We start from the raw sequence: 23,674 nt of genomic DNA on the forward strand, positions 1-23,674 counted from the left end.
CTCTGGATGTGATTGAGGAGGTTACAGAGATGGGTTCGCTTAGAACAGCTGATCAGGCCTCGGCATCAGCAACTGGGTTCTGGCCTACTTGGGGAATTGGGCACTTGCTAATTTCATACATCCATAGCAGCCAACAGTTCATACCAATATTAATTCAATTCATCCTTGCAGCCACTGTGTGAAGTAAATAGTCTTATATTTTTTTCCTTTTCCAGAAGAAACACTTGAGATGTAGGAAGCTGGTAAGTAGTTAAGGGCAATCTCAACAGGTGTGACCTTCCTTGTCCTGGGCTCAGGGACCCTCTGAGGACCTGTAGGCCATGTCTCTGAGATAATAATGACCTCACTTGGGGAACTTGTGTAACTAACTGGTTGTAGCATGACTAGGGACAGGCTCTCACATGACACTGAGGACAAGCTAGGTCCACGTTAGATGACTGGGTTTGTTAGGCTATAAGGAGGACCTCTCATTAGCCCCATGATTCTTGAAATAATGAGCTGTGTCATAGCTGGCTCGTTCTGAAACAGGCCTCATTTTCTTCTTCAGAAGCAAGCATAAACGTATCTCTGGCTCATATCCCACCTCAGGACCAGGGGATTTCTTTTTTGGAGGCCCTAGTTCCTGCTTCCCAGAACCCCTCTGGTAACCTGTTCTCCAACCCGCTGTTGCCAGCCCTCCTCCCACTGCCTTCCTGGAAGGAGCATCCTGGGCCTCTTTGGGATGTCTTCAGCAGTTTCACAACCCTTGCATTCCAGCCATGAAATTTGTATCTGCCTTTTCCCAAGATGATCAGTTGAGAAAAGCCTCCTTCGGCTTGCTGGCACCTCCCTTCCCACTGCCTGCTAGGGTGAGTTTGGGAAGCAGCCCTTTGTGCCACATGAGGACAGCCTGGCCTAGAGCTGTGCCTGCCAACATTCGTTGGGATCCAGGGTGGGAGTCACTGGACGTTCTCTCTATCTGAGGTCCCGGGTCAGCCAGACTCTGGCATTAGCTCCCCAGCCTCTCCGTTGTGCTGGCAACAGGTGGGCATGTGTGGTCAGGTGTGTGCAGGAAAGGTCTGTTTCTATAAACTTCCGCCAGTGCCCTCTGCCTCACTTAGCCAGTGACTCACTTACTAAGGAGGGGAGTTCCAGAGGAACTCTCTGGGTCTCACATCTTCCCAAAGACGGGCAGGCATCGTGTGTGCTAGAGAGAGAAGGTAGTCAAGGGAGCTCTCAAAGGCAAACTTAGCCTCCCTGCTCAGCTAGGTCTCTATTCATCTAGAATAGCTCTGGAAGTTTATGTGGATGCTTCCTGCTTCACTTCCTGGAGAATGATGCTGTCATAGCATGAATTCTGTTGTGAGAGTGCATCTGTAAGATGCCCAAACACACACACGGAGAGACATGTACCCCTCTCTCTCTCTCTCTCTCTCTCTCTCTTTCTTTCTATTTCTGCCTAAGATGGGGTCTGTCTCTAGCCCAGGCCTCCCGTGTAGTGGGATTACAGTAGGAGCCACAATGCCCACTCAGTTCTGCTCTGAAGTCTCTGCTCCCGTTTGTTTGGCCTTCGGACGGGTTGATTTTCCTGCCTCTCACTCACTCCCATCTTGAGCAGTGTGTGCCCTGGCCAGGGACTAGTTCTTTAGAAAAAGTTGCTTGGTTTTGCTCAGCCCATGGGGCCCGTGGAGTGTAATTAGCGTTCTGGTTTTCATCCGTCCGCCAGTGGATTTGGGTGAAGGAAGGTGAGTTTCCTCTTCGGCAGGCAGCTGGTTGCTGTGGTGCCACTTTGCACACAGGACAGATTTAGATGACCCTGCTGTCAGGGTTGTGTGTTAGGGCAGTAGACAGCCTGGAGCCACTCTGTCATGGTGGCTTCACTCACAGTTCCCATACTGGCAGAGGACAGTCCTTTGCACTGGAGAACAAGTCCAGAAAGAAAGAACCCTGCTCTCGGGGCTGACAATAGGAAACGTCAGGGCCTCTCCACTTGCTGCTTCCTGAACCAGGATCTTCCTTTTGGGTCCCTCATATGAACCAGGTTGTCCTGCTAAATATCTGTACAGTGTTTCTCAGAGAACACAGGTCAGCTTATGTTCTGACTGCTGTCTTTTTCTCTGCTTCCCCAAAGAGACCAAGCTGTGGCTATTATTCAAGGTTCCTGGCTGGGGCTTTGAATCTAGGTGCAAGTGCTACATCCTCTCCCTCAGGTTGCACAATCCAGGGTATTTTTATCATCCATCCTTGATCTTCAGTGTCACCCAACACCAGCAGTGAGTCACTTCTGCAGGGAAGGGAAAAGGAAGGTTCAAAGGTGAGAGCTGAAGAAAGGAAGTGACTCAGTCTCAGGGAAAGGAAAGCCAGAGGGGTCCTAGCCTTACCCCTCAACCAGTGGGGCCAGGCTAGGATAGAGTCGCTGGCACCCACAGCTGTCGATGGATGGTTAGAGAATCTTCCAGACCTCAGCGCCACTGTTAGTCTTGTCCTCCCTTTTCCCCTTCATGCTCCCTATGTGGGATGGCCTATTTAAAACATTTCCCTACTGTTTGCTTGTTGGTGCTTACCAGCAATACTGTGTAGTCTTGTATTGCTGATCTCATCCTAGCAGAGAGTTTGTCAGCATGACAGTGACCCACAGCCCTGTGCTTCCCTCCACCTCACACCCTTTCCCAGTCCTGCCCCGAAGGGAGGCTGACAAGTAGTTCTCTCTCTGGAGAATTCAGAGCTCCGTCAGCAGTCAGAAAGCAATAGGAATAGTCTCCCAGGCGAAAAGCAGAAGCCAGAGGTGAGGCTGAGCTCTGCCAGCCAATTGTACTTCACTTTTGATTTGTTGCCAAGCCCGATGTCCTGCTTCCAGGTGTCCCCAAGGAAAAGGTCTCAAGTCATGTGGCCAGTGCAGCCGTCATGACTGTCACAGGGCGAGGACTGATTCTTCTCCCACATTGCCACGGATAGAAAATTGTAGTGCTCCTTGGGTGAGTGTGGAGAGGTTAAGACCTTTCAAGATGGAGAGAAAGTAGATTCTGCCAGTCTGCAGCATAGGTAGGGTGACTAGGGAACGTACCATAAACCACCCAGGACTGGAAATCCTGTCTTATCTTGACACTGGAAGGACGGGGTGTTCTGGGATATGTGAAAGCCACCTTATACAGTGAGAAGTGTAAATATAGATGTGTTATTTGGACTGGAAGAATTAGGTTCATTTCTGAATTGCCAACATATGATCACTCCTTGGTCTTTGGGCAGAGATTAAGTATAAACCGTTCCATATACCAGCCCTTGGTGTTCCCAACACAGGCAGAGCCCTGGGCTGGACAGCTAATTCTTGAGGCTGAGCAGGTAGTTATTATCTGTCACCTGTGTGGGCTATTGTCCCCACTTCACATGTTAGAGTACTCTTGCCCAGGTTTTATAAGATAGAGTCAAGCCAGGGCATGATAGTTCCAGTACACAGGGCTACACAGAGAGACCTTATCTAAAAAACACAATAAATAATTGTCATGTCATGGCAACACACACTTTTAATCTTAGCACTCAGGAGGCAGAGGCCAGCCTGGTCTTTAGAGCAAGTTTCAGGACAGCCAGGCCTACAGAGAAAAACCTTGTCTCAAAAAAACAAATAATAACAACAACAGCAGCAATATGGTTCAGCAGGTAGAGTAGCTTTCCACCAAGCCTGGTGTCCTGAGCTGGGCCCCTGGGATTCACGTGGTAGAAGAGAAGTGGCTCCTACAAGTTGTCCTCTAACCTCACATGCTGTGGTTTGTACGTGCATATACATATATAACACATACACGTAAATAAATGTAGAGGGAAATGGCTCAGTGGTTAAGAGCATGTGTTGCTCTTGCAGAGAACCTAGGTTTATTTCCCAGCCCATGTGGTGGCTTGCAACCCTCTGTCACTCTAATTCTAGGGGACCTGATGCTGTCTTCTGGTCTCTGCTACCATGGTTCACAGACATCCCTGCAGGTAGAATTAAATAAATAAATAACAACAATCGATGTAACATAAGTATTTTAAAGAATTGTAAAATTTCAAAAGAAAAAGAATCTGTGAGTTCAAGGCCAGCCTGGTCTACAGAGAGCCCCGGGACAGCTGGGGCTACACAGAGAAACTAAGGAAAACAATAAGAAAAAATAATTCAGGCTGGTCCGCAGGTAGTGAGTTCTTTGAGCTGATTGTTCACAGTCAGCCAATTAATGACAGTTGTTAGCAATTGATTACCCTGTTCTCACTACTATAGTTGACTAGTCTTAAAAAAAAGAAAAAAGAAAAAAAGAATTTAAATAGTAAAACACAAACAGTGAGGAAAGTATAATAACTGATAATCTGAAAATCTACATGTGAATGCAGAGGGAAACTGGTATTTTACTTTCCCTGGAAACCCTTGAAGGCACAGGCAAGTGGAAACCATTTGGCTGAGGTAAACATACTAAACAATCAAGTGAGATCTGCTAGCTGTGAGTGAGGATGACAGGTGAGACTTCACTTTCTATTGCTGTGATTAAGACCATGACCAAAAGCAGTGACTTGGCATGGAAAGGGTTTATTTCATTGTGCACTTCCATGTCACAGTCCCTCACTGAGGGAAGTCTGGACAGAGCTCACAGCAGGAACCTGGGAAGAGGAGCTGAAGCAGAGGTCATGCAAGAATGCTGCTCATTGGCTCGCTCAGCCTTCTTTCTTATTCAACCCGGGGACCTGAGTAGGAGAGGCAGTGCACAGTGGACTGGACCCTCCCACATCCACATCCATCATTACTTAAGAAAATGTCCCACAGGCTTGCTTACAGGCCAGTCTGATGGGGGGCTTTTCCTCAGATGAGATTCCAGCCTCTTCCCAGATGACTCTGGCTTGTGTCAAGTTGACAAAAGCAAACCTAACCTAAGCAGCAAGGGCTCCAACAAGGGCAGGCAAGGGGCATCAGGACCAAACTGAAGCATGATTTCAGGTGACGGGTGTGTGGTAAGAACAGAAGATAAGCAACTAGAAGGCAGAGGCAAGAAGATCCCTGATTCCAAGGCCAGCCTGGTCTGCAGAGAGAGTTCTAAGACAGACTCCAAAGCTACACAGAGAAACCTCATCTCAAAAAACAAACAAACGAATGAATGAATGAATGAATGTCAAAAATTTTGCTGAGCTATGGTGGCACATGCCAGCATTCGGAGGCAGAAGCAAGTAGATCCACAGAGTGAGTTATAGGACAGCCAAGGTTACACAGAGAAACCCTGTCTCAAAAAAACAACAACAAAGAGAAATTCTGGCAATTAAAGAAAAAAGTATATTAAAAACCTAGGGAACCCTTATGTGAGGCAGGTGATCTCTGTGACTCTGAGGCCAGCTTGGTTCATAGCAAGCTCCAGGTCAGGTCAGCTAGGACTGATACATAGTGAGACAGTAAGACCCTGTCTCAAATATATGTGTGTATGTGTGTGTGTGCACATATATGTATATGGCCCATGAAATAGCTCAGCAAATAAAGGTGCTTACTCTCAAGCCTGAACCCACATGGTTGAATGAGAGAACTACCAAAACTTGTCCTCTCTTCCATACATGGGTACATACAACAAACATACATACACAATCAATCAACAAATGAATAAATAAGTGTAGTTAAAGACTATTGGGATAGGGCAATGGATCAGTCAGTGACTCCAGGCGCTGGCACCCATGTGCACGTACCCATAAAGACATCACACGCACACATAATTGTCGTGCTTCACACACCTATACTTCCAGAGGCAGAGATTGGGGGTCTATCCAGCCCTTCTAGCTGCTTCAGCAAGCTCTGGGTTCAGTGAAAGAGCCACCTCAACAATAAGGTAGACAGGGATTGAGAAAGACCCCCAACATGACCTTTGTCCTACCTGCTGTGCACACACACACAATACACATATCAAGGAATATCCAGGCATGGTAGCTTGTGCCTGTGACCCTAGCACTGGGAGGGTGAGGCAGGAGGACTGGTGTGGTTTAAGGCCAATGTAGGTTACAGAGTCAAGGAAGAATCCACTGAGACTGGGAGGGCACAGAAGCAGCATCTAACAGATGAGTGCTGTCTCTGAGGGAAACCTGGAGTACCCTGGACCAGTAGTGAGGTGCGGTTGGCTCTTTAGAAGAGGAAATGGTGTGTTGGCACTTACCTGCCCTCAGCAGCTGCAGCAGGAAGCTGGGAGAGGTCAAGCAAGGTGATTGTGAGTTCAAGGCCGTCCGGGACTTCTGTGGTGAGATTCAGTCTCAAAAGACTGAAACAAAACTAAACCAAAAGAAAAGAAACAGAAACACTGTTCTGTGAGCTGTTTCAGTTTGCCCTGCCCTTGCAAAGATGGCTGACACATTCCAGGTAAAACACATTATACTTGCTGGACGTGGTGGTGCACACCTTTAATCCCAGCACTTGGGAGGCAGAGACAGAAAAAAAGAAAAGAAAAGAAAAAAAGCAACAACAAAAAACAGTATCCTCAAAGGCAAGCCCACAGGAACTTTGGTTTCCCTGGCATCTGGATGAGTTGGAGGCAAACACTGGCAAACCCTCTGAGAGTCCCTTAAGAGCGTCTGTTGCGAAGTGAGGGACTCAGGGTGGATCTACTTCTACACATTGAGAAGTGTCAGAGGCGGGACTGGCATGGTCTTGAAAGGAAGTACCTGAGCAGGGCAGAGCTCAGGAGGGGAAACCCCGAGCCCCGCCAAAGTGGCACCTGGCCTCTTGTCCCTGGAGGGCATCCCCTCAGCCTCGGGGGATTTCGGTATTCAGTGAAAAGGGAGTTATTGACTGAGGTTGGAGAGTTTTAAATCCGGCGACGCTTTTGCTAAGATGTTGCTCCAGCTTTTAAGTGTATGTTGAATGACTTGTGCTTGTTATCTAAGATCTTTGGGTGACCATTTCTTCATCTTTAAGGTGAGGGAAATGAGTCCTATTTATAGGGTTGTTATGAAGATGAAAGGAAGTGATGTATATGAAGAGCTTAGCCCGGGAGAAGCACCATTGTCTACACTCAGTAAAAAGGTGTCTAGCTCAGCGAGATGGCTCAGTGAGTAAAAACACTGGCTGTGTAGCAGAACCCATGTAAAGGTGGGGGAGAACTGCCACAGAGGCGTCCTCTGACTTCTGCCTGCGCCATGGCATCCACACACCACACAGTGATAGCAGTATAATTGTGACTATATCCCTGAAAAGGATGCATAACACCTCTAGACACCAGGGTAGGTATTTGAGAATTAAACACATAATTCACATTTTATTTTTTTGTTTTATTTTATTTTATTTTTGGTTTTTCAAGACAGGGTTTCTGGGGCTGGAGAGATGGCTCAGTGGTTAAGAGCATTGCCTGCTCTTCCAAAGGTCCTGAGTTCAATTCCCAGCAACCACATGGTGGCTCACAACCATCTGTAATGAGATCTGGTACCCTCTTCTGGCCTGCAGACATACACACAGACAGAACATTGTATACATAATAAATAAATAAATATTTAAAAAAAAAAGACAGGGTTTCTCTGTGTAGCCTTGACTGTCCTGGAACTGACTCTGTAGACCAGGCTGGTCTTGAACTCACAGAGATCCACCTGCCTCTGCCTCCTGAGTGCTGGGATTAAAAGCATGTGCCACCACCTCCCGGCCATTTTTTAAAATAATTTGAATAATAGCTAGAAAAAGAGGTGTGTTATACCAGCACAAATGTTAATAGTAGGGAGGGTCAAGAAGAGCTGAAATTTTCTGGATATAGTGATACATGCCTTTAATACCAGCACTCTGGGAGCAGAGACAGGTGGATCTCTGTGTCTGAGGTTAACCTGATATACAGAGTTTAGCTAGGGCTAAACAGAGAAACTCTGTCTCAAAAAAGAAGGGAGGGAGGAAGAGAGAGAGAAAAGCCAAAATAAAAGCAAAGCTGGCTAAGCATGGTGGTACACACCTCTAATCCCAGCAGTCCCAAGACAGCCAGAGCTGTTAAGCAGAAAAACCTTGTCTCAGGAAAAAAAAAATAACCCAAAGCTGAAATTCAAGGACTGGGTCTTGAATGATAAGTTATGACTGGCATAAAGGACTTTTATTTGTTTGGAACAAGAAAAAAAAAACCTAGGCCTTGTTGCTTAGACAGAGTAACACTGAGCAGTGACAAAGGGAGCAAAATGTGCTGGAGCTGTGTCTGTTTCTACCTCAACAAATGGTTGTCAACCCAGGAAGAGCCACACAGGGCAGAAGTCCTGCTTTCACTTCCCTCGAGCCGCACGTACTGTGCCCCCAGAAGAATTCAACAGCAGAAGTGGCAGATGAGAGTTGTGTTCATCCGGGGAGTGGAGGAGATGGGTGCCAGCAGACCGAAGCGTTGGAAGTCCAGGCTGCTCAGAGCATCTTGTGCTTTCTGGACCAGTAAGCTCATTATCACTCTCAGGAAAAGTCTGAACTCAATTATTCAGCAAGGAGCTTTGAATGCTCCTGGGGAAACAACCCCAAGAGACGCAGTCAGGCCCGGTGCTCACCTGTCTGGTAAGACAGAAGACGTGTCGTGACCTTGCCTGGGCAGCATTCAGCCAGACATCTTGAATATGCTCTGACATCATTACAGGCAAGATGGAAATGTCCAGAGAGCATACAGGAGGGTAATGGGAAAGGTGGATTTATTTTTAATCGGTTGGGTGAATATACCCAAAAAGCAATGTTGCCCATCTCTCTGCCCAGCCCAGGACTTTTCTCAATTTAATCAACCACTGGATTAAGAATGTCGATGGCAAATCAATCGGTTATGTCAGGGATGTGACATCAGGAAGAAATGCCAAGATGGTGGATGCCAGAGTCAACTTCAGAATCATCCCAACTGCCTGAAACTCCTGCCAGATAATGTAGAGTTCTGCCCTTAGCTTCAAATAACCCACCGCACACACTGGAGAGGAGAGGCGGGTAGCCTGTGGGAGAAAACCTGAGTAAGATCCCGTTGACAGAGGGAGTGCTGTATGAGTCGGTAGTGTGATGAGGTTACAAGGAAAGACAATTTGATGACAGTTTTAATAGAAATAAACCGCCCCAGACAGGAGTGATCACAGCCTCAGATCTGCACTGGTTAGACCACATACTGTATTTATTCCCACACATGCCACTTCACTTCCGGACATGACACTCTAGCTTTGACGAGCTCCAGTAAATTCCGGGGAGGGTGGCTTGAACGGATGGAGGATTTCAGAACCTTGTCAAGAACGTAGTTGAAAGTTAGGGCCATGTATCCAAGAAAAAGAGGCTGTTGATAGAATTCAAGAACAGCCTCCGGGGTGCGAAAGGCTGCCAGGGAAAGATGGATTAAACTACTGGGCTGCATAAAAGCTGGTGGTTTGAGAATTGCAAAGGCAGATTGCAAGATGACCTGGCCACCATCTCCCGGAGTAGAGCAAAAGCCTTGATTTTCTTTGCCTTTAACCCAGCGTTCCCAGAGCACCAATGGTTGACCAGGACCTGAAACATTTGCTCCTTGTCTCCCTTTCAGGCCAGTCTCAGACATCCCCTTTCAAGACCTTTGCAGGCCTGGCGGTGGTGGCACACACCTTTGATCCCAGCACTTGGGAGGCAGAGGCAGGTGGATCTCTGGGAGTTCGAGGCCAGCCTGGTCTACAAGAGCTAGTTCCAGGACAGGCTCCAAAGCTACAGAGAAACCCTGTCTCGAAAAAAAAAAAGAAAGAAAGAAAGAAAAAGAAAGTTGCCATTATTTGGGGCGGGAAAAAAAATCAAGACCTTTGCAGATCTGGCCAGGGGCAACTGGACTCTGGGCCCACGTTAAGGGCCAACAAATTTCTGTTAGCCATTGCCATTCTTGCAGGAGGAGCTGAGAAGCACCTGCAGTACCCATGTACTGTTAGATACTACCTTAGACTCATCTCACTTAAATATGAGCGCGACCCTGCTACACACCTGGAATCCCACTACTCCATAGGTTGAGTCAAGATGAGAGCAATATGTGTTCAAGATCAGTCTGGGGGTTCAAGAGTGGTGTGCTGAGATACCCCAACAGATAAAGACAAATGCCACAAAGTCTGATGGGCCTGAGTTTGATCCCTGGGCTTCTGGAATAGAAGAACCAACCCCTGCAAGTTGTCCTCTGATTTCTATATGTGCACACACACACTAGATAAATGTGATAAAATTAAAGACCAGCCTGGGCTACATGGCGAGACCTTGTCTCAAAAAAGGAAAGAGAAAGATTGTCATTTGCCAAGGTCACCTGTGATACTTGCTACTCTGCCTCATTGAGCATGCTCCTGGGTCCATGTCCCCTAGGCCTCCCAGTGGCTCTGGGTCATGTCTCCCCAGAAACCCCTCTCCTTCCCAGCCCCCACCCCCAAAACTCTGCCTTATCCTCTATGGAAAACTCAGGGAGAAAGCCCAGCTGAAGAATTAGGCCATGCTGCCGAGCACACTACTTATTTTTTTATGACTAAGATTAAGCTGACAACCATGCAAAACATTGCAAACCTGTGTTGGCTGCAGATTTAATACCTCACCCAGCCCACACAAATAATTCATGCTTCTGCATCGATGTCCAGAAAAAACAAATCAGCAAAAAGCTGGGCTCCTGCGCGTGTGAAGCAACCGCCTTTCCACCGAGGCAGTATGCCGGAAATACCCAGGCTCCAGGAATGCAGATCTAGCATTTTGAGATTCTTTTTTTCTTAAAAGATTAAAGTATGTTTTCTCAAATGATTGAAGGTTGGTGGGAGGTGTAAATGTGGGCACTTGTCACATAATTCTTCAGATGATTAAGTTCTTTGCTGCTTCTTGAAAGCTGTTTGCAGTTGGGTTTGATGTCCCCGTTCTGGGTGAGTGTGTTGTAGCAGTTACCAAGGTGACTTTAGCTGACTTTCAACAATTTATTTTTCCCTCCAGCTTGAGACTCTAGCCCTGTGTGCTGTGTGATTCATCTCTACCAGCCCCCACCCCACCTCCCATAGCTATTCATCAGCATTTTTGCCTGGCCGCCTGAGACCAGGATCCTCCAGAAGGTCCCACCCAGCAGGCCAGGCCTCAACGCCACTGGGCAGCATGGCAGCATAAGGGTAGATAACCTGCCGTCAGATGCTCATGGTGTGATTATAAGGCACATCCTGGCTCTGCTACGTAACTTTGAGGCTTGCTGGAGCTGGTGGTAAAGTGTTTGCCTAGTATGCATGAGCCTCTGAGTTTCAGCCCCAGCACCCCCAAAAGTAAAACTGTGACCTTGAGGTTGTTTTGGCTCACTTTATTTGTAAAAGGGCTAAGGGAGCGAGCGTCAATGCTTGTGTGAGGACCCACTGAGTGACTACAACAGAGAGCCTGGCACAGAGGAAACCTTGACAAACATGGCTGCTCTCATGTCCTGTATTCTGTTCTTGCTTGGGCCCCAGGAGCACCCCCATGTGACCTTTGAACCCATCAGTAGTGCCTGAATGAAATGTGGGGTTATCCTCAGAAGGCCGGCATAGAAGCTGGTCAGATATTCACAGTTCACAAGCTGGCCTGCCACAGACATGCTCTTTGGCCTTGGATATATCCCCTCTTTGAAAAGGAAAGAACAGGAATTGAACAGGTTGAGTTTCTTTCCAAGCTTGGAATACTGTGACCCTCTTGGCCAGTGTTTGTCTTCTTCGCAGGTCTGGTGAAAGTGCTTGCCAAGGGAAAGGAGGTTCCCAAGGCAGCTTTGGGAAGCTGCAGGAGGGGATGCCTTGGTGACAGAGAGGTCACATCTAGGGTTGTATCCACCTGGGGAGAGGAGTGAGCTGAGCCACTGCCTTGCCAGTACTGCTGTGCTCTCTGTGGGGAGGGGCTCTGCCTGTCAGCTGGGCCTCTGTGCTCACCCTACCTTAGTAAGATGAGGCCTGCTCCAGGGTGACTGTCCAGCTCAGATGTCCAGAGTAGCTCCTGCCTGCTGCTTGAATGATTTAAAAACAAACAAACAAAAATGATCCTTCCCTAGTTTTTTGATGGACACTTGAAGAATTGTTCTGGGTTTCACAGCCCAAACCAGAACCCCGTCTTTTGAATGCTGTCAGTGGATGACCCTCTTTTCCTGCTGGGGAAGATTTGGGAGGTCAATAAGGACAGCTGAATTTGAAAAGCAAAACTTAGAGTGGTGGGGCTGGAGAGATGGCTCAGTGGTTAAGAGCATTGCCTGCTCTTCCAAAGGTCCTGAGTTCAATTCCCAGCAACCACATGGTGGCTCACAACCATCTGTAATGAGGTCTGGTGCCCTCTTCTGGCCTGGAAACATACACACAGACAGAACATTGTATACATAATAAATAAATAAATATTTTTAAAAAACAACTTAGAATGGCAAGGGACCCAGTAGCCCAGCTGTGTGACCAGCTGTTGGTGAGGAGCTGAGCTTGAAAGAGCAGGAGTGGCACTGACCGCTTAGTATGGCCAAGGTCACTGTCAGGAGGTATACACGCACACACGACACACAACACACATCACACCACACATGCATCTGACTCGTAAGGGTCCAACATTCACCCCTCAGCAAGGGTTGCACTATCCCCTGCTTAGAGGCTTACATCACTTCCTTGCCTGCCCTATGCAGGGGTATGCTTGCTCAGAACCTGAAGGTCAGCTAGCTCCTAGAGCTGTTGTTCCGTATCAGCCTTGTAGAGCTCAAGGCAGGAAAAGAAAGGCTTCTCAGAGCGCCTGTTGATTCCATGGGGCAAAACAAGCCACTGTGATGTGAACTTGCATGTGTGTTGGCCAAAGATGTGGGCTATAGAACCTGACTGACTTCAGGCCAAACACCAGCCCCTCTTCACTGACTACACAACCTGAACACGTAACTTAGCCATCCCAGTTCCAGTGTGCCCACCCGATGGGGCGTCGGGAGGCATGGGCAGCCAGTGAGAAGTGCTTGCCACCTGCTGGTCCTTGGCTAGTGCTTAGTGAAGGGTGTTACCATAGTTAACAGGCACCGTAGTTGCTAACCAGGAACTCAGCCAGAAAACCCCATTTGCTCCTCCCAGTGGTTTTCCCCATGTGCTTAATCTGTCCCTTGCTTGCCTCACAGGAGCCGCAAAGACAGCTTAGAAAGTGACAGCTCCACGGCCGTTATCCCCCACGAGCTGATCCGTACCCGACAACTCGAGAGCGTACATCTGAAATTTAACCAGGAATCAGGGGCCCTCATTCCTCTCTGCCTAAGGTAAACTGAAGCACTCCATTCCACAATACCCTGTAGGCCTCAGAGCCTCCACAGTCTGCCTTCCCCCAGCACAGACCAGCTAAAGCTTTGAGCTAGCCATTTTCACAAGACCGCTATCTGTGGGCAGTTGATACCAGAGCGGAGTCCGGGACGGATGGAAGAGAGCCACTGAGGCAGCTCTGTCCCAGGACTCTGTGTCACTGGCCCCTGCAGTATCCTCCCGCATCCAAGCCTCTGGATAGGTAGCGCAGGTGATTGAAAAGTCTTCAAGCAGAGTAGTGAGGCCAGATGGCCTGGCAGATGGTCGTTAGAGAAGGACTGTTCTTTTCTTGGGGATGAGGGGTTGAGACAGGGTTACTCTGTAACCTTTGGAGCCTGTCCTGCTCTTGTAGACCAGACTGGTCTTGAACTCACAGAGATCCAGCTGCCTCTCCCTCCTGAGTGCTGGGATTAAAGGTGCGCCCCCACCACTTGCTCTGTTCTGTATCTCTTAACCTAGAGCAGCCCTGAATCATAGAGCACATCCCCCATTGGTCTGTCACGTGGGTTGGTATTTGTTTTAATGGGATTGGCCTTGAACTCACAGAGATCCTCTGCCTTTGTGAGCTGGGGTTAAAGGTGTGGACTCCACACCTGGCTTTCTTATCCTCTGGTTCTCTGAGAAGTTTCAAAGTCAGAGTCCATGGGGAGTAGATGCTGAGAATACTCTTTTGTTCAGGAAGTGTCCTTCAGCTGTGCTTCCCTTTGGGAGGTCAAGTGACCAAGAGAGTCTAGGATGGCCCCTGCCATCCTGTAAGCTAAGACACAGGTCGTACTGAGCTGTCAGGAGCAGGAGGGTTCTGATAGGTTGGACTCTACCTCCTCTCACTTGGTGCTTTTCCCATGCAAGACTCTCAGTTCTTTACAAACCCAGAGGCCAGCCCAGCAGCCTCCTGGGGGGACCGGAAGCCCAGCTGTGGCTCTTCTGCTATGAGAGTCAGAGCACCCGCCTTGTGGCCAGTATGTAGGTCATGCAGAACACTGCACTAGGCTGGATCTCTTATGGCTGGCTTCCTCCAAACCCTTGGAGTTCCATCCTCACTTTCCTAGTGCAGAAGGCAACAGGAATCCTCCTAAACTCGAGGGCACAATGACAAGGAAGAAGGAATTGCATAGTTTGAACACTGCCCACGGATCCAAGAGCCAGGAGAAGTGGGGGTGAGTCAGCCTTAGCCAGCTGCTCTGAGCAGCAGGGCAAAGGTATCCAGTGGTCTGAGTGCACAGGTCCAGCTTTAGACTCCAGCCCTGTCCTCCTAACAGCTGCTTGGGCAAAGGCTTGGACTTTTAGCCTGGGGAAGGGTTAATCCAAAGCAGCCTGAGAATGCAAAGAGCTGGTTTTGCCTCCTTTGCCACTTGGCATTCCTGCCCATTGGTTGCCACTGCCTGCCCTTCCTCCAAGTATATTTCCAGTCTGGTGATACATGGTATCTTCTTGCAGTGACCCTGCTTGGCTTCAGACTTTTGTTTTGTTTTTGTGATTTTAAAGATTTACTCATTTCCTCTAGGATAACTGCTTAAATGTTACAGGAAAGCCCAGGAACAAGTGGAAGTTCCTGCACGGGCACAGAAGTGCCCCACTGGGAGGCATGAGTCCTCCTTCACTCAGGACATGATGCTGGCACACTGTTAACATCCCTCCTTAGCCTCGATGTTCTCACCTGCCCTGAGGCCCTTGTGTCAGAGCCCGGAGTGTCCACTGTCTCGGAAAGATGCCGTTAGCATATAAAGGTGGTGCCCTTCGCTAGTGTGCTGCAGTGCTACAGTGAACATGTTTGGTTAAAGTCCTGTTAGTGGGCAACTGGGCCCTCGGGAGGCACTGGCCAGGCACTCTGCCTCAGGGAACTTTGCTCTGTAGCCCCAGCACCTTGACTAGGGACTGTGTTTCTGGGCCCAGATCCCCACTGTCTCCATGTTCCCATCCCCAGGGGCAGACTCCTGCATGGCCGGCACTTTACCTACAAGAGTATCACAGGTGACATGGCCATCACATTTGTGTCCACTGGAGTGGAAGGCGCCTTTGCCACTGAGGAACATCCTTACGCAGCTCATGGACCCTGGTTACAAGTGAGAAGCGTCCTTTTTTCTTTTTTTCCCCCTTGGCTCTTCACCTGCTGCCTACCCTCCCTCCGAGGGCAGCTCCTTATGGCACCCATCCTGGGCTGGGAGCTGCCTCTTGGATTCAGAACCTGAGCTCTGTGTGTGGTTATGGAGAATGGGTGCTGCTGCTGTCTTCACAGCTCCAGGGGCACTTCCTGACCTTCTTCCCATCCTCTGATGTGAGTTTCTCTCCTGGCCATTGGTGCAACCACTGATGACAGTGGAAATCCAGGTGCGAGGAGTAGAAACATCTCCTACCCTGGGAAATCAAGATACAGGACATTGGAGGGTGAACAACGTGTGGATGCCACCCTAAATGGACTATATGGTGACTATATGGAAACCTCTCCAGAATGCATAGGAGTGAACTCGGTGGCCACACTAGGCAGGCCACAGTGATCAGAGCTACCCCATGAGCTCCTGATAGAAACTATTGAGCAGAACCTGATGGCGTTCTGTGATTGTGCTCTCCTGATTGGAGCAAGGATCAGAGCTGATGCTGAGTACAGTGCTTGGGGCTAAGAACCATCAGCCTCTTTCCAGTGCCTACCCTGCCAGGGCTCTAAGGGTCACTGGCCTGGTCTGCTATGCTTTTTTTCTTTGCTTTTGGCTGTGTTTTGGAGTAGGAGAAAAGCAATTTACCTCCTTTCACAAGAATATCAAGAAAAGGAAGCAGAGCCAGATGTGTTAATGCACACCTTTAATCCCAGCACTTGGGAGGCAGAGGCAGGGGGATGTCTATGAATTTGAGGCCATCCTGCCCTACAGAGAGTTCTAGGACAGCTAGGGCTACAAAGTGAGACCCTATCTAAAAAAAAGAAAAAAGAAAGGGATTTGGGGCTGCAGAAAGAGAATCTGACCTCCATTCGAAAGGTAACCAAGCTTTGTTTGTGATATGTTAGAGAAAGCATGGGGGAATTACAGTAAAAAGGAAGAGAATTACACTGGCTTTGTGGGTGCAGTCTGGGGTCTTTATATGGTATGTTTTTGTCTGTGTGTGTCTACTTGCAGCTGATGCTCTCCTCCCTTATAACAACCTCCTCCCTGCCCCCACCAAAGTCCTAACCCTTAATTAAAACAAACAGCAAACAAAGACTACCAACCACTCTAAGCCCAGAGGTAGGAATGGGAGCTAGTGCTTTAGGGATATTGTGTTCCATAAATTATCTTGCCTTTTTCCACTGTTGTTATTACATTGTTTCATAACAAAATTACTTTGAACCATAAAGTTATAAATACATTTTAAAAGTCCCACTTGGTAACATTAGATTTCTGTCTGTGTGGTGTTGGTAGTTACTGTAGCAAAAGCTCCAAAGTGTAACATTTGAAATGAGCCCGGTACTAGTAGAAACGGCCTCCCATACCTCCCATCCCTAGCCATGTCCCAAGCTGCCACCCATCTCTACTGACAACCAGACAGACTAGTATGGAGCTGGGAGATGGGGATCCCCACAGGTGACCCCAGCCATACAGAGTCCACAGATCATCATTCCAGTGGATGATGTCATGCCAGCAGGTCTCAGCAGAAGTGTCCTGGGAGTTCATGAATGTGTGCGTCTGCAGTTCAAGCACATTTGGAGGGAATTAGGAACTGGAGTCTCCCTAGACTAAAGAAGAGTGTCTGTCCTTTTATTCTGTCATCTCTTGTAGAGCATCTTCCCACCCTGAGGGCTGAGGTGGACAGCATCTCTGGCTTTCTGCCTGCTTAGGAACCCGGGCCCCCAGAAGATTCAACAGTTATCTGGCACCCCTCAGTCTTCTGGAAGGAAGCTTCCTGCACCCTCAAGTTCTTAATCCCCTGGCTACTAGTGTTCCTGCTCTTGGTGACCACCCCTCCCTGACACACGAAGCCCCCCAGTGAGTTGGGGCATTGGGCACCCGCTGCCTCCCAGCACTTGGGTCCCCTCCTGTGAGCTGTTGCCCAGGGAACCAGGGAGCGGTGGGAACGAGTTGCTGGCCTCGGCATGTTTCAATCAAGTTGCTGTGCTGGGACTGCTTAATCAAAGGCCTGTTACGGGCTCATTAGTGTGGTCCACCATGGGCCGTCCTCAGGAGAGCTCTGGGAAGGCTGGCTCAGGTCCCGCCCTCCAAGCACGCACCCTTGATCACCGAGAGGTTTCTCAGGCTCTTTGCAAGGAGCCCTGGGAAACTCTCCATCTGACCTGCCCCAGCCAGCCGGGTTCTCAGCAGTGAAGCCAACACCCACATCAGCTTCCTCTCTGCCTGAGAGCAGTCAGCATTTTCTGCATCTGTCTGCTAGCCTGACTTTCCCTTTAGGGTCTTGCCTCTGTGGTCATAGGCAGCTCCCCAGCTTGTGGGAACTGGGCTTGTCATAACTTGTGGGCCTCTAGGTTGCCTCGCAAGGACCAGCTGTCTCCCTAGGAGTCTGTAGGACCTGAGGTTCCATTCAGTCACAGATCAAGCCCCGCTGTGCCAAGAAGAGGCCCAGGCCTGTTTGGAGAGAGAACTCATCACCCACAGACCTGCCCCTGCTCCCTACACGCCTCTGCCACTCACTCACCGGGTCTGAGGTGTCTCTTTGAGCCTTGTGTGCCCTTGTGTGTCCAGGCCTACTGATGGCAGAGGAGCAGGGGTGACTGAAAGCAGTAGGCATAGGACAGAGAGACCTAAGTTGCTGCTTGAACTGTCCCTGTGGGTCACAGCTGAAGTGGGAGGGGCAGGGAGACTGCCTTGCATCAGCCTTCAGCAGCCTTTAGAGTGCTCACTCCCAGCCTTGGCACCTTGTTCTGGCTGCCAGCCCAGACCTGCTATCTCTGAGGGGAGGGAAGACATTTATTCTCCCTGTGCTGAGAAAGGATGACTGGGAGAAAAAGGGAAAGCCAGAGTGCCAGAGTCCTTTTCCGCCCTAGTGGGATGGCCTCAGTGGCTTCTGTACCCACCCCATCCCAGGCTGCCACCTGCTCCCCCACTTTCTACCACCTCAGAGAGACGCAGGCCTGGGGAAGTCAGGACCCAAGACCTGAAGAAGAGGCGGGCAAGTATAGTTGGAAACTCACACATCAGGAATTGCTGCAGGGGCAGGAATTGGCTTGAGCCTATGCTCTTTCCAGAGAAGAGACCTGGCTGCATCCATCCTGCCTGTGTCACCCTTAAGATCAGAGAACCTGAAAGCCAAGCCCAGAGCTTCATGAGAAGTCTCCAGACCCTGAAGCAGGCCTGCTCACAGGGGACTGTGGCATGCTTCTCCCTTGGCCTGTTGTCCTGAACTGTCAATCTTCTGAGCAGAGCCCTGCCCAGCACTGAGTCTGTTCAGTCATCCGTTCCTAGGCAGGGCAGTCTGAAGGAGGGAAGCTTCAGTCCCAGAGGTCACAGAGAGGGCAGATCACCAAACACGAGATTATTTTTTTTTAGGCCCTGCAATGCTTTCTCAGCTGTGTGGTGTCTGACAACTCACCCAGGTGGCGCCCTTAGTCCCAGCCACTCCCCACTGGCCCAATGGGAGGTCTCTGGCTTGGGAGAAGACACCTCACAGCTGTTCCCAGTGGGGTCTGATGTTCCCAGCCAGGCTGGGAAACCACTGCTAAACTCTACCCAACCCAGAAACAGGCTCCCCATACTCCTTCAGCCAAGGTCCTGTGTTCTCCTGTTCCCATGTACCCTTTTGGATTCTTTATAGTGGGCAGCCTGGGAGTCCCCAGCTCCTGATACCCCCTTTCTGATGCCTACCATTTCTCCTGCTGGTGGGCCTGGCTATACCTGCCTCCTTTGGAGACTTTGGCTTGGGCTGTCTCCAGACCTCATTGTCGAGTCCTGGGCCTATTAAGGTTTAGAGCAACAGTAATTCCCTGCTGTGTCAACAGCTGGAGTCCAAGCCTGCTTCTGGCCACCAAAGCCAACTTCTCACCGCCCACCCAGAGCAGGAAATGAGTGGGTGCCCCCCTCCCAAGCACATGCCTCTGCCCCTCCCAGCACGGGAGTGTCCACAGGCTATTAGCTGGCCTTTGTCTGCCTGAGATAGGGGAAAGGGGAACAGCAGACCCGAGCCCTTGCGAGTCCCCACTTCACTGCCATCGAGGGCGCCAGAGCTGCTCCTGTCCCTACTCACTGCCATCGAGGGCGCCAGAGCTGCTCTTTGGCAGGCCGGTCTCTAAAGAGCACATTTCCTTCCTGGAGAAAAGGAAAGGGAGGGAAAGAAAGCCAAACTTGCTGGGAAGCAGAACAGCGTGTCAACACAAGGAGCAAACAAGGCCCAAGACAAAGTGTGGATTGTCATCGTACTGAAGGGAAGGAATGGCATTGTCAGCCGCTCAGACATCCGTTGACCACAGACCTTGGAATGAGTGTCAGATTTGTAGCCTTCTAACCCCTGCCTGCAGCGCAGCCAGGCCTGCCCAGGGCAGGCACTGACAAAAGATCGTTTTTCAGGTTCCTTTCTGGAACTTGCTGGAACCTGGAGAATTGAGAGGTTGTTGACAGTCCTTTCTCACCACCACCAAGCCAGGCTGTCTGACTGTACCTCTCGTGGCCTATGACGTGTGCCCACTGGAGTGATCTACCAGCCGAGCCTAGATTCCACTCCCTCAGTCGGTCAAATAGTGGAGCTGCAGCCGCTGTTAATTTACCCTGTGCTCACTCCTCCTCTGGGCCTCTTTCCTTGTACTCCCTCCCAGTGTGATCTCTTGGAGTGTTGTGAAAATGCTGGTGTTTTTGCATCCCCTTGGTGTTCTAGGGAGTGCGTAGCCCAGCAGCGCCACATTCTCCAGAGCCCTTCAGGGGAATGTGTCACTCAGATTGGTCCAGGGGCCTTTCCTCTATCATTAGAGCATCCCCTCCCTCCAAGGACTATTTGTATATACTCCTCAGTGTTTTGTCCCAGTTCTTCATGCATGCATGGATGACAGAGTGCAGTGAGCGCTGTAATGATTTGTCATTATTTCTGCCGCTCTATTCTGGGCTGGAGGAACTGTTGAAATGTGTAGACTCAGAGTGAGGTGTGGCGCCCCGTGCTCAGGAGGGAGAGGCAGGAGAGTCTCTTTGAGTTTGAGACTAGTCTGGCTTGCACAGGGAGTTCCAGGACAGCTGGGTCTAAATAGAGAGACCCTGTCTCAAAACATTAAAAAAAAAAAAAAAGACGGCTCAGTGGTCCATAGCATGCTTTCCTTTCTCATTAGCCTGCACGCTCTGTTATTTGTTGTTAGCAGCGGTGTGTTTGTGATGCTCGGTGTCCAGCCCTATTGAAATGAGAATACACATACTCCTGGCTGGGCTTGAGGGTGCTGTTCTTCAGGCCATTGGTAGAAGTGACCATTACCTCCATACCCCATCAGAAGTTGGCCCTGAGTATACATACCTTTAGAGTCGATGCACCTTCCCCAAACAGGAAAAGAGCATGCTCCATCACCCAGGCAGGCAGGCAGGCAGGCAGGCAGGCACTGCTCTAAAGCCAAGAAGACTGTCTTCTCCTCAGGAGCCAGTCATCTGCACACTGGGAACTAGAGTCACGGCCTGTGCAAGCCATCACAGGATCAGTGAGGAGATGCAGGGCAGCACTTAGTACAGAGCCTGCACACAAGGCAGGTACTGCCCCTGTGATTGGTCATTTCCACTGTCCTGTATTACTGTGGCAGAGGCTGTTCGCTCCAGGGAGACGGTGAGCCTCAGGAGCTCCAAGCCCTAGCCCTGCACCGGCTTTTCCCACAGTGGCATCACAACAGCGAGTCTGTTCCCAGGGAGAGCTCCCGGGAGCTGCTCCATCATAGCTGCCTATCTCCAGTATCCTGTCGATAAGATCTGTTAACATTCTCAGCTCCAGCTCTGAAATCTGCAGAGAACAGGGCCTGTTTGTTCAGTCCAAGCTTCTAAGGTTTTACTCCCAAAGGAAATTAAATCAGGTGCCTGGAGCTATGACAGTCTGTCGTGTTTCTTTGCCGAGAATGTCACCCTTAATATCATGTGGATCTCATGTATAATTTTTCCCCTTTAATTCTTTTAAAACAAGGTGGTTTCCAGCAGAAACCAGCAAATCATCAAAAGTGAAAATGGACAGCTAGGATTTGTCCCCGTTTGGGGGTCTTGTCATCCCCTCCCCCAACAGAGTACAAAATTAAGTCCATACACACAGATGGTGCCACACTCTGCTGAAAGCCTCCATAACTCAGCAGTGCAGACCTTTGACAGAGGCGCTGGCTTAGGACTGGACTGTTGGTGGCCTCACCTTCCTGTTGTTGAAAAACACCCTTGGGAGTCTCCTTGGGTGGCCACCGTTCTTGGAAGCCCTCCCCCACCCCATTTTACCCTAGTTCCAGACCTGGTTACCATTCTGGAGAAAGACCCTCCCTGTGGATTATTTATGGGTTAGAAATAAACCCAACCCATGGGGGCTGGAGAAATGGCTCAGTGGTTAAGAGCACTGACTGTTCTTCCAGAGGACCCGGGTTCAATTCCCAGCACCCACATGGCAGCTCACAACTGTCTGAAGATCCAGTTGCAGGGGATCTGACACCTTCACACCAATTGCACATAAAATAAAGTTAAGAAAATATTTAAGAAAAAAGAAAGAAAGAAATAAACCCAACCCGGCCAGGACTGGAGTCATTGTAATATGACTTGGGTTTGAGCTATGCTTGTGCTAGCGTTTCAGAGATGGCAAGAAGCCCCGGAAATGCCGAAAATATGAATGTGACTTTATATTACTCAAGCAGACTGGTGATAACCAGTGGAGAAACTCGGCTGGGGGGAGGGAACCCATGGGGTAAGAGGAGGAGGGCTCAGACTCCAGGATGGAAGGCCAGGTGTGACTGGATGTGGCCAAAAACCAGAAAGTGCCAGACAGGCTGGAAAGAGCCAGCCAACCCCCTCTGGGGAGCTTGGAGGAGGAAAGGAATGAGTGCTTTGGATGGACACTCCCCTGGATACTATTTGCTCCTCACTCTCTCTCTCTCTCTCTCTCTCTCTCTCTCTCTCTCTCTCTCTGTGTGTGTGTGTGTGTGTGTGTGTGTGTGTGTCCTCTCTCTTCTCTGTCCCTCCGTGTCTTTCCCTCATTATTCTCAGTCAGAGCTGTTTGCCCCTGTTTTGGGAAGCGGGTCTGTTCCTCTAGGAGCTGCTGGTTGGGTGGGAAACAGGCTTGCTTGCCCAAGAGGAATGAATGTGTGAGTCAGTGTCCTCCATCTAAGAATCTAAACAGCAGGTTCCAGGCCAACACATGACATATGGTCTTACTTTGGCCCACAGGGCAGGTGCCTCAGTTTCCACATCTGGAAGGAGACTGAATGAGATCAGGTGTGAACAGTCAGCATAGTGTCTGGTAGGTTAGAGCTTTTCCTTCTCACTCGCCACCACCACGCCATCAGCTTCCTTGTCACTTCACCTCATGTCACAAAACAGAAACCCCTGCCCTTACAAACTGATCAAGTCCCAAGGGAAACTTCATGGGTATTTTCCCAACCTTCTGAAAGGGAGGGTTTCTCTGAAAGGAGCCTTTCAGTTGGCTTTGCATCCTTTTACTCTTCTTCCTCTGTGCACTGCACAGCGTCCTCCAGAGAAGTGGCGAGCTCCTATAGAGCAGGGCAGGGAGGATGGAGTAGAAAGGCCCGGGTCTGCAAGGAGAGCATGGATGAGCTCAGCCTGGACCAGCAGATCTGTCTGAGAGAGCCATAAGTTGAGAAGGCTTGACGGAACTCTGAGTTGCTGTGGATGTTCCCATTAGCTGAGAAAACTTGCTTAGGGCATAGTGGTTATTCCTGCAAAGAGTGGTGCTAGACAGTCTTGGTCATCAAACCTTGTGGTACCAGGCATCAGAAAAAGCAGTGGAGTGGGGGAGATGGAGACACTCAGAGAGGAGGTGTCTCAGAAGTCAACATAGCTGCTGACTGGGGCCTGCAGGGACATCCTGAGACATGACCCTGTGGCTGGAAAGGGAAATTCTAAGTCCCAGCCCCCTCTGTGAAGGGGCAGGCAGCTTATTCTGCAGCTCAGATTTTTTTCTCTTGGTTTTTATCTGCTATCCCCATCCCCCAGTGGTAGGGATTGAACCCAGGCTTATGCTCCAACACTAGGGTGCATCTGAATCCCAGACAGGGCTTGTATTCCCAAGTCAAACAGATTCCTTTTGTCCTACATGGTTGGGAGAAGTGGGTGGGAACACTTGAGCCTGATCAGGCAAGGACCTTGGCAGTGGCTCTCCTATGGCCTTGGGCTTTCCTGTCCCTCTCCTTTGCCCTGCAACGTCCAGAAAACCACACAGCCCAAAGAAGTGGGTGTCTGCTGCCTTCCAGTTCCCTTCCGAGGCCAGCACTGCCATCTTTCAGATGTCATCCCTTTCTCTACTGCCACACCCCACCTCGCCGCCCTTCTCTAGTCTATGGCACAAGCAGGTGGGGGTGGGGGGAAGGCATTGAGAGCGCGCAATTTTTTTTTCCAGAGGCCTGAAGTACTTCCCTCTGTCC

At 49.7% G+C, this 23,674-nt stretch overlaps 1 protein-coding gene across 2 annotated transcripts in view; it reads left to right on the top strand.

Annotated features, from left to right (window-relative positions):
- Sufu (SUFU negative regulator of hedgehog signaling) overlaps positions 1-23,674 on the top strand; it is a 104,178-nt gene that overhangs the window by 75,022 nt on the left and 5,482 nt on the right. For both annotated transcript variants that reach the window (XM_075974281.1, XM_075974282.1), the window contains exons 9-10: positions 12,999-13,133; positions 15,098-15,236. In XM_075974281.1, coding sequence (XP_075830396.1) covers positions 12,999-13,133; positions 15,098-15,236 — 274 coding nt within the window. The remainder of the gene's footprint in view (positions 1-12,998; positions 13,134-15,097; positions 15,237-23,674) is intronic.

Source organism: Microtus pennsylvanicus, chromosome 5 (assembly GCF_037038515.1).
Source record: "Microtus pennsylvanicus isolate mMicPen1 chromosome 5, mMicPen1.hap1, whole genome shotgun sequence".
NCBI classification, from domain to species: Eukaryota; Metazoa; Chordata; class Mammalia; order Rodentia; family Cricetidae; genus Microtus; species Microtus pennsylvanicus.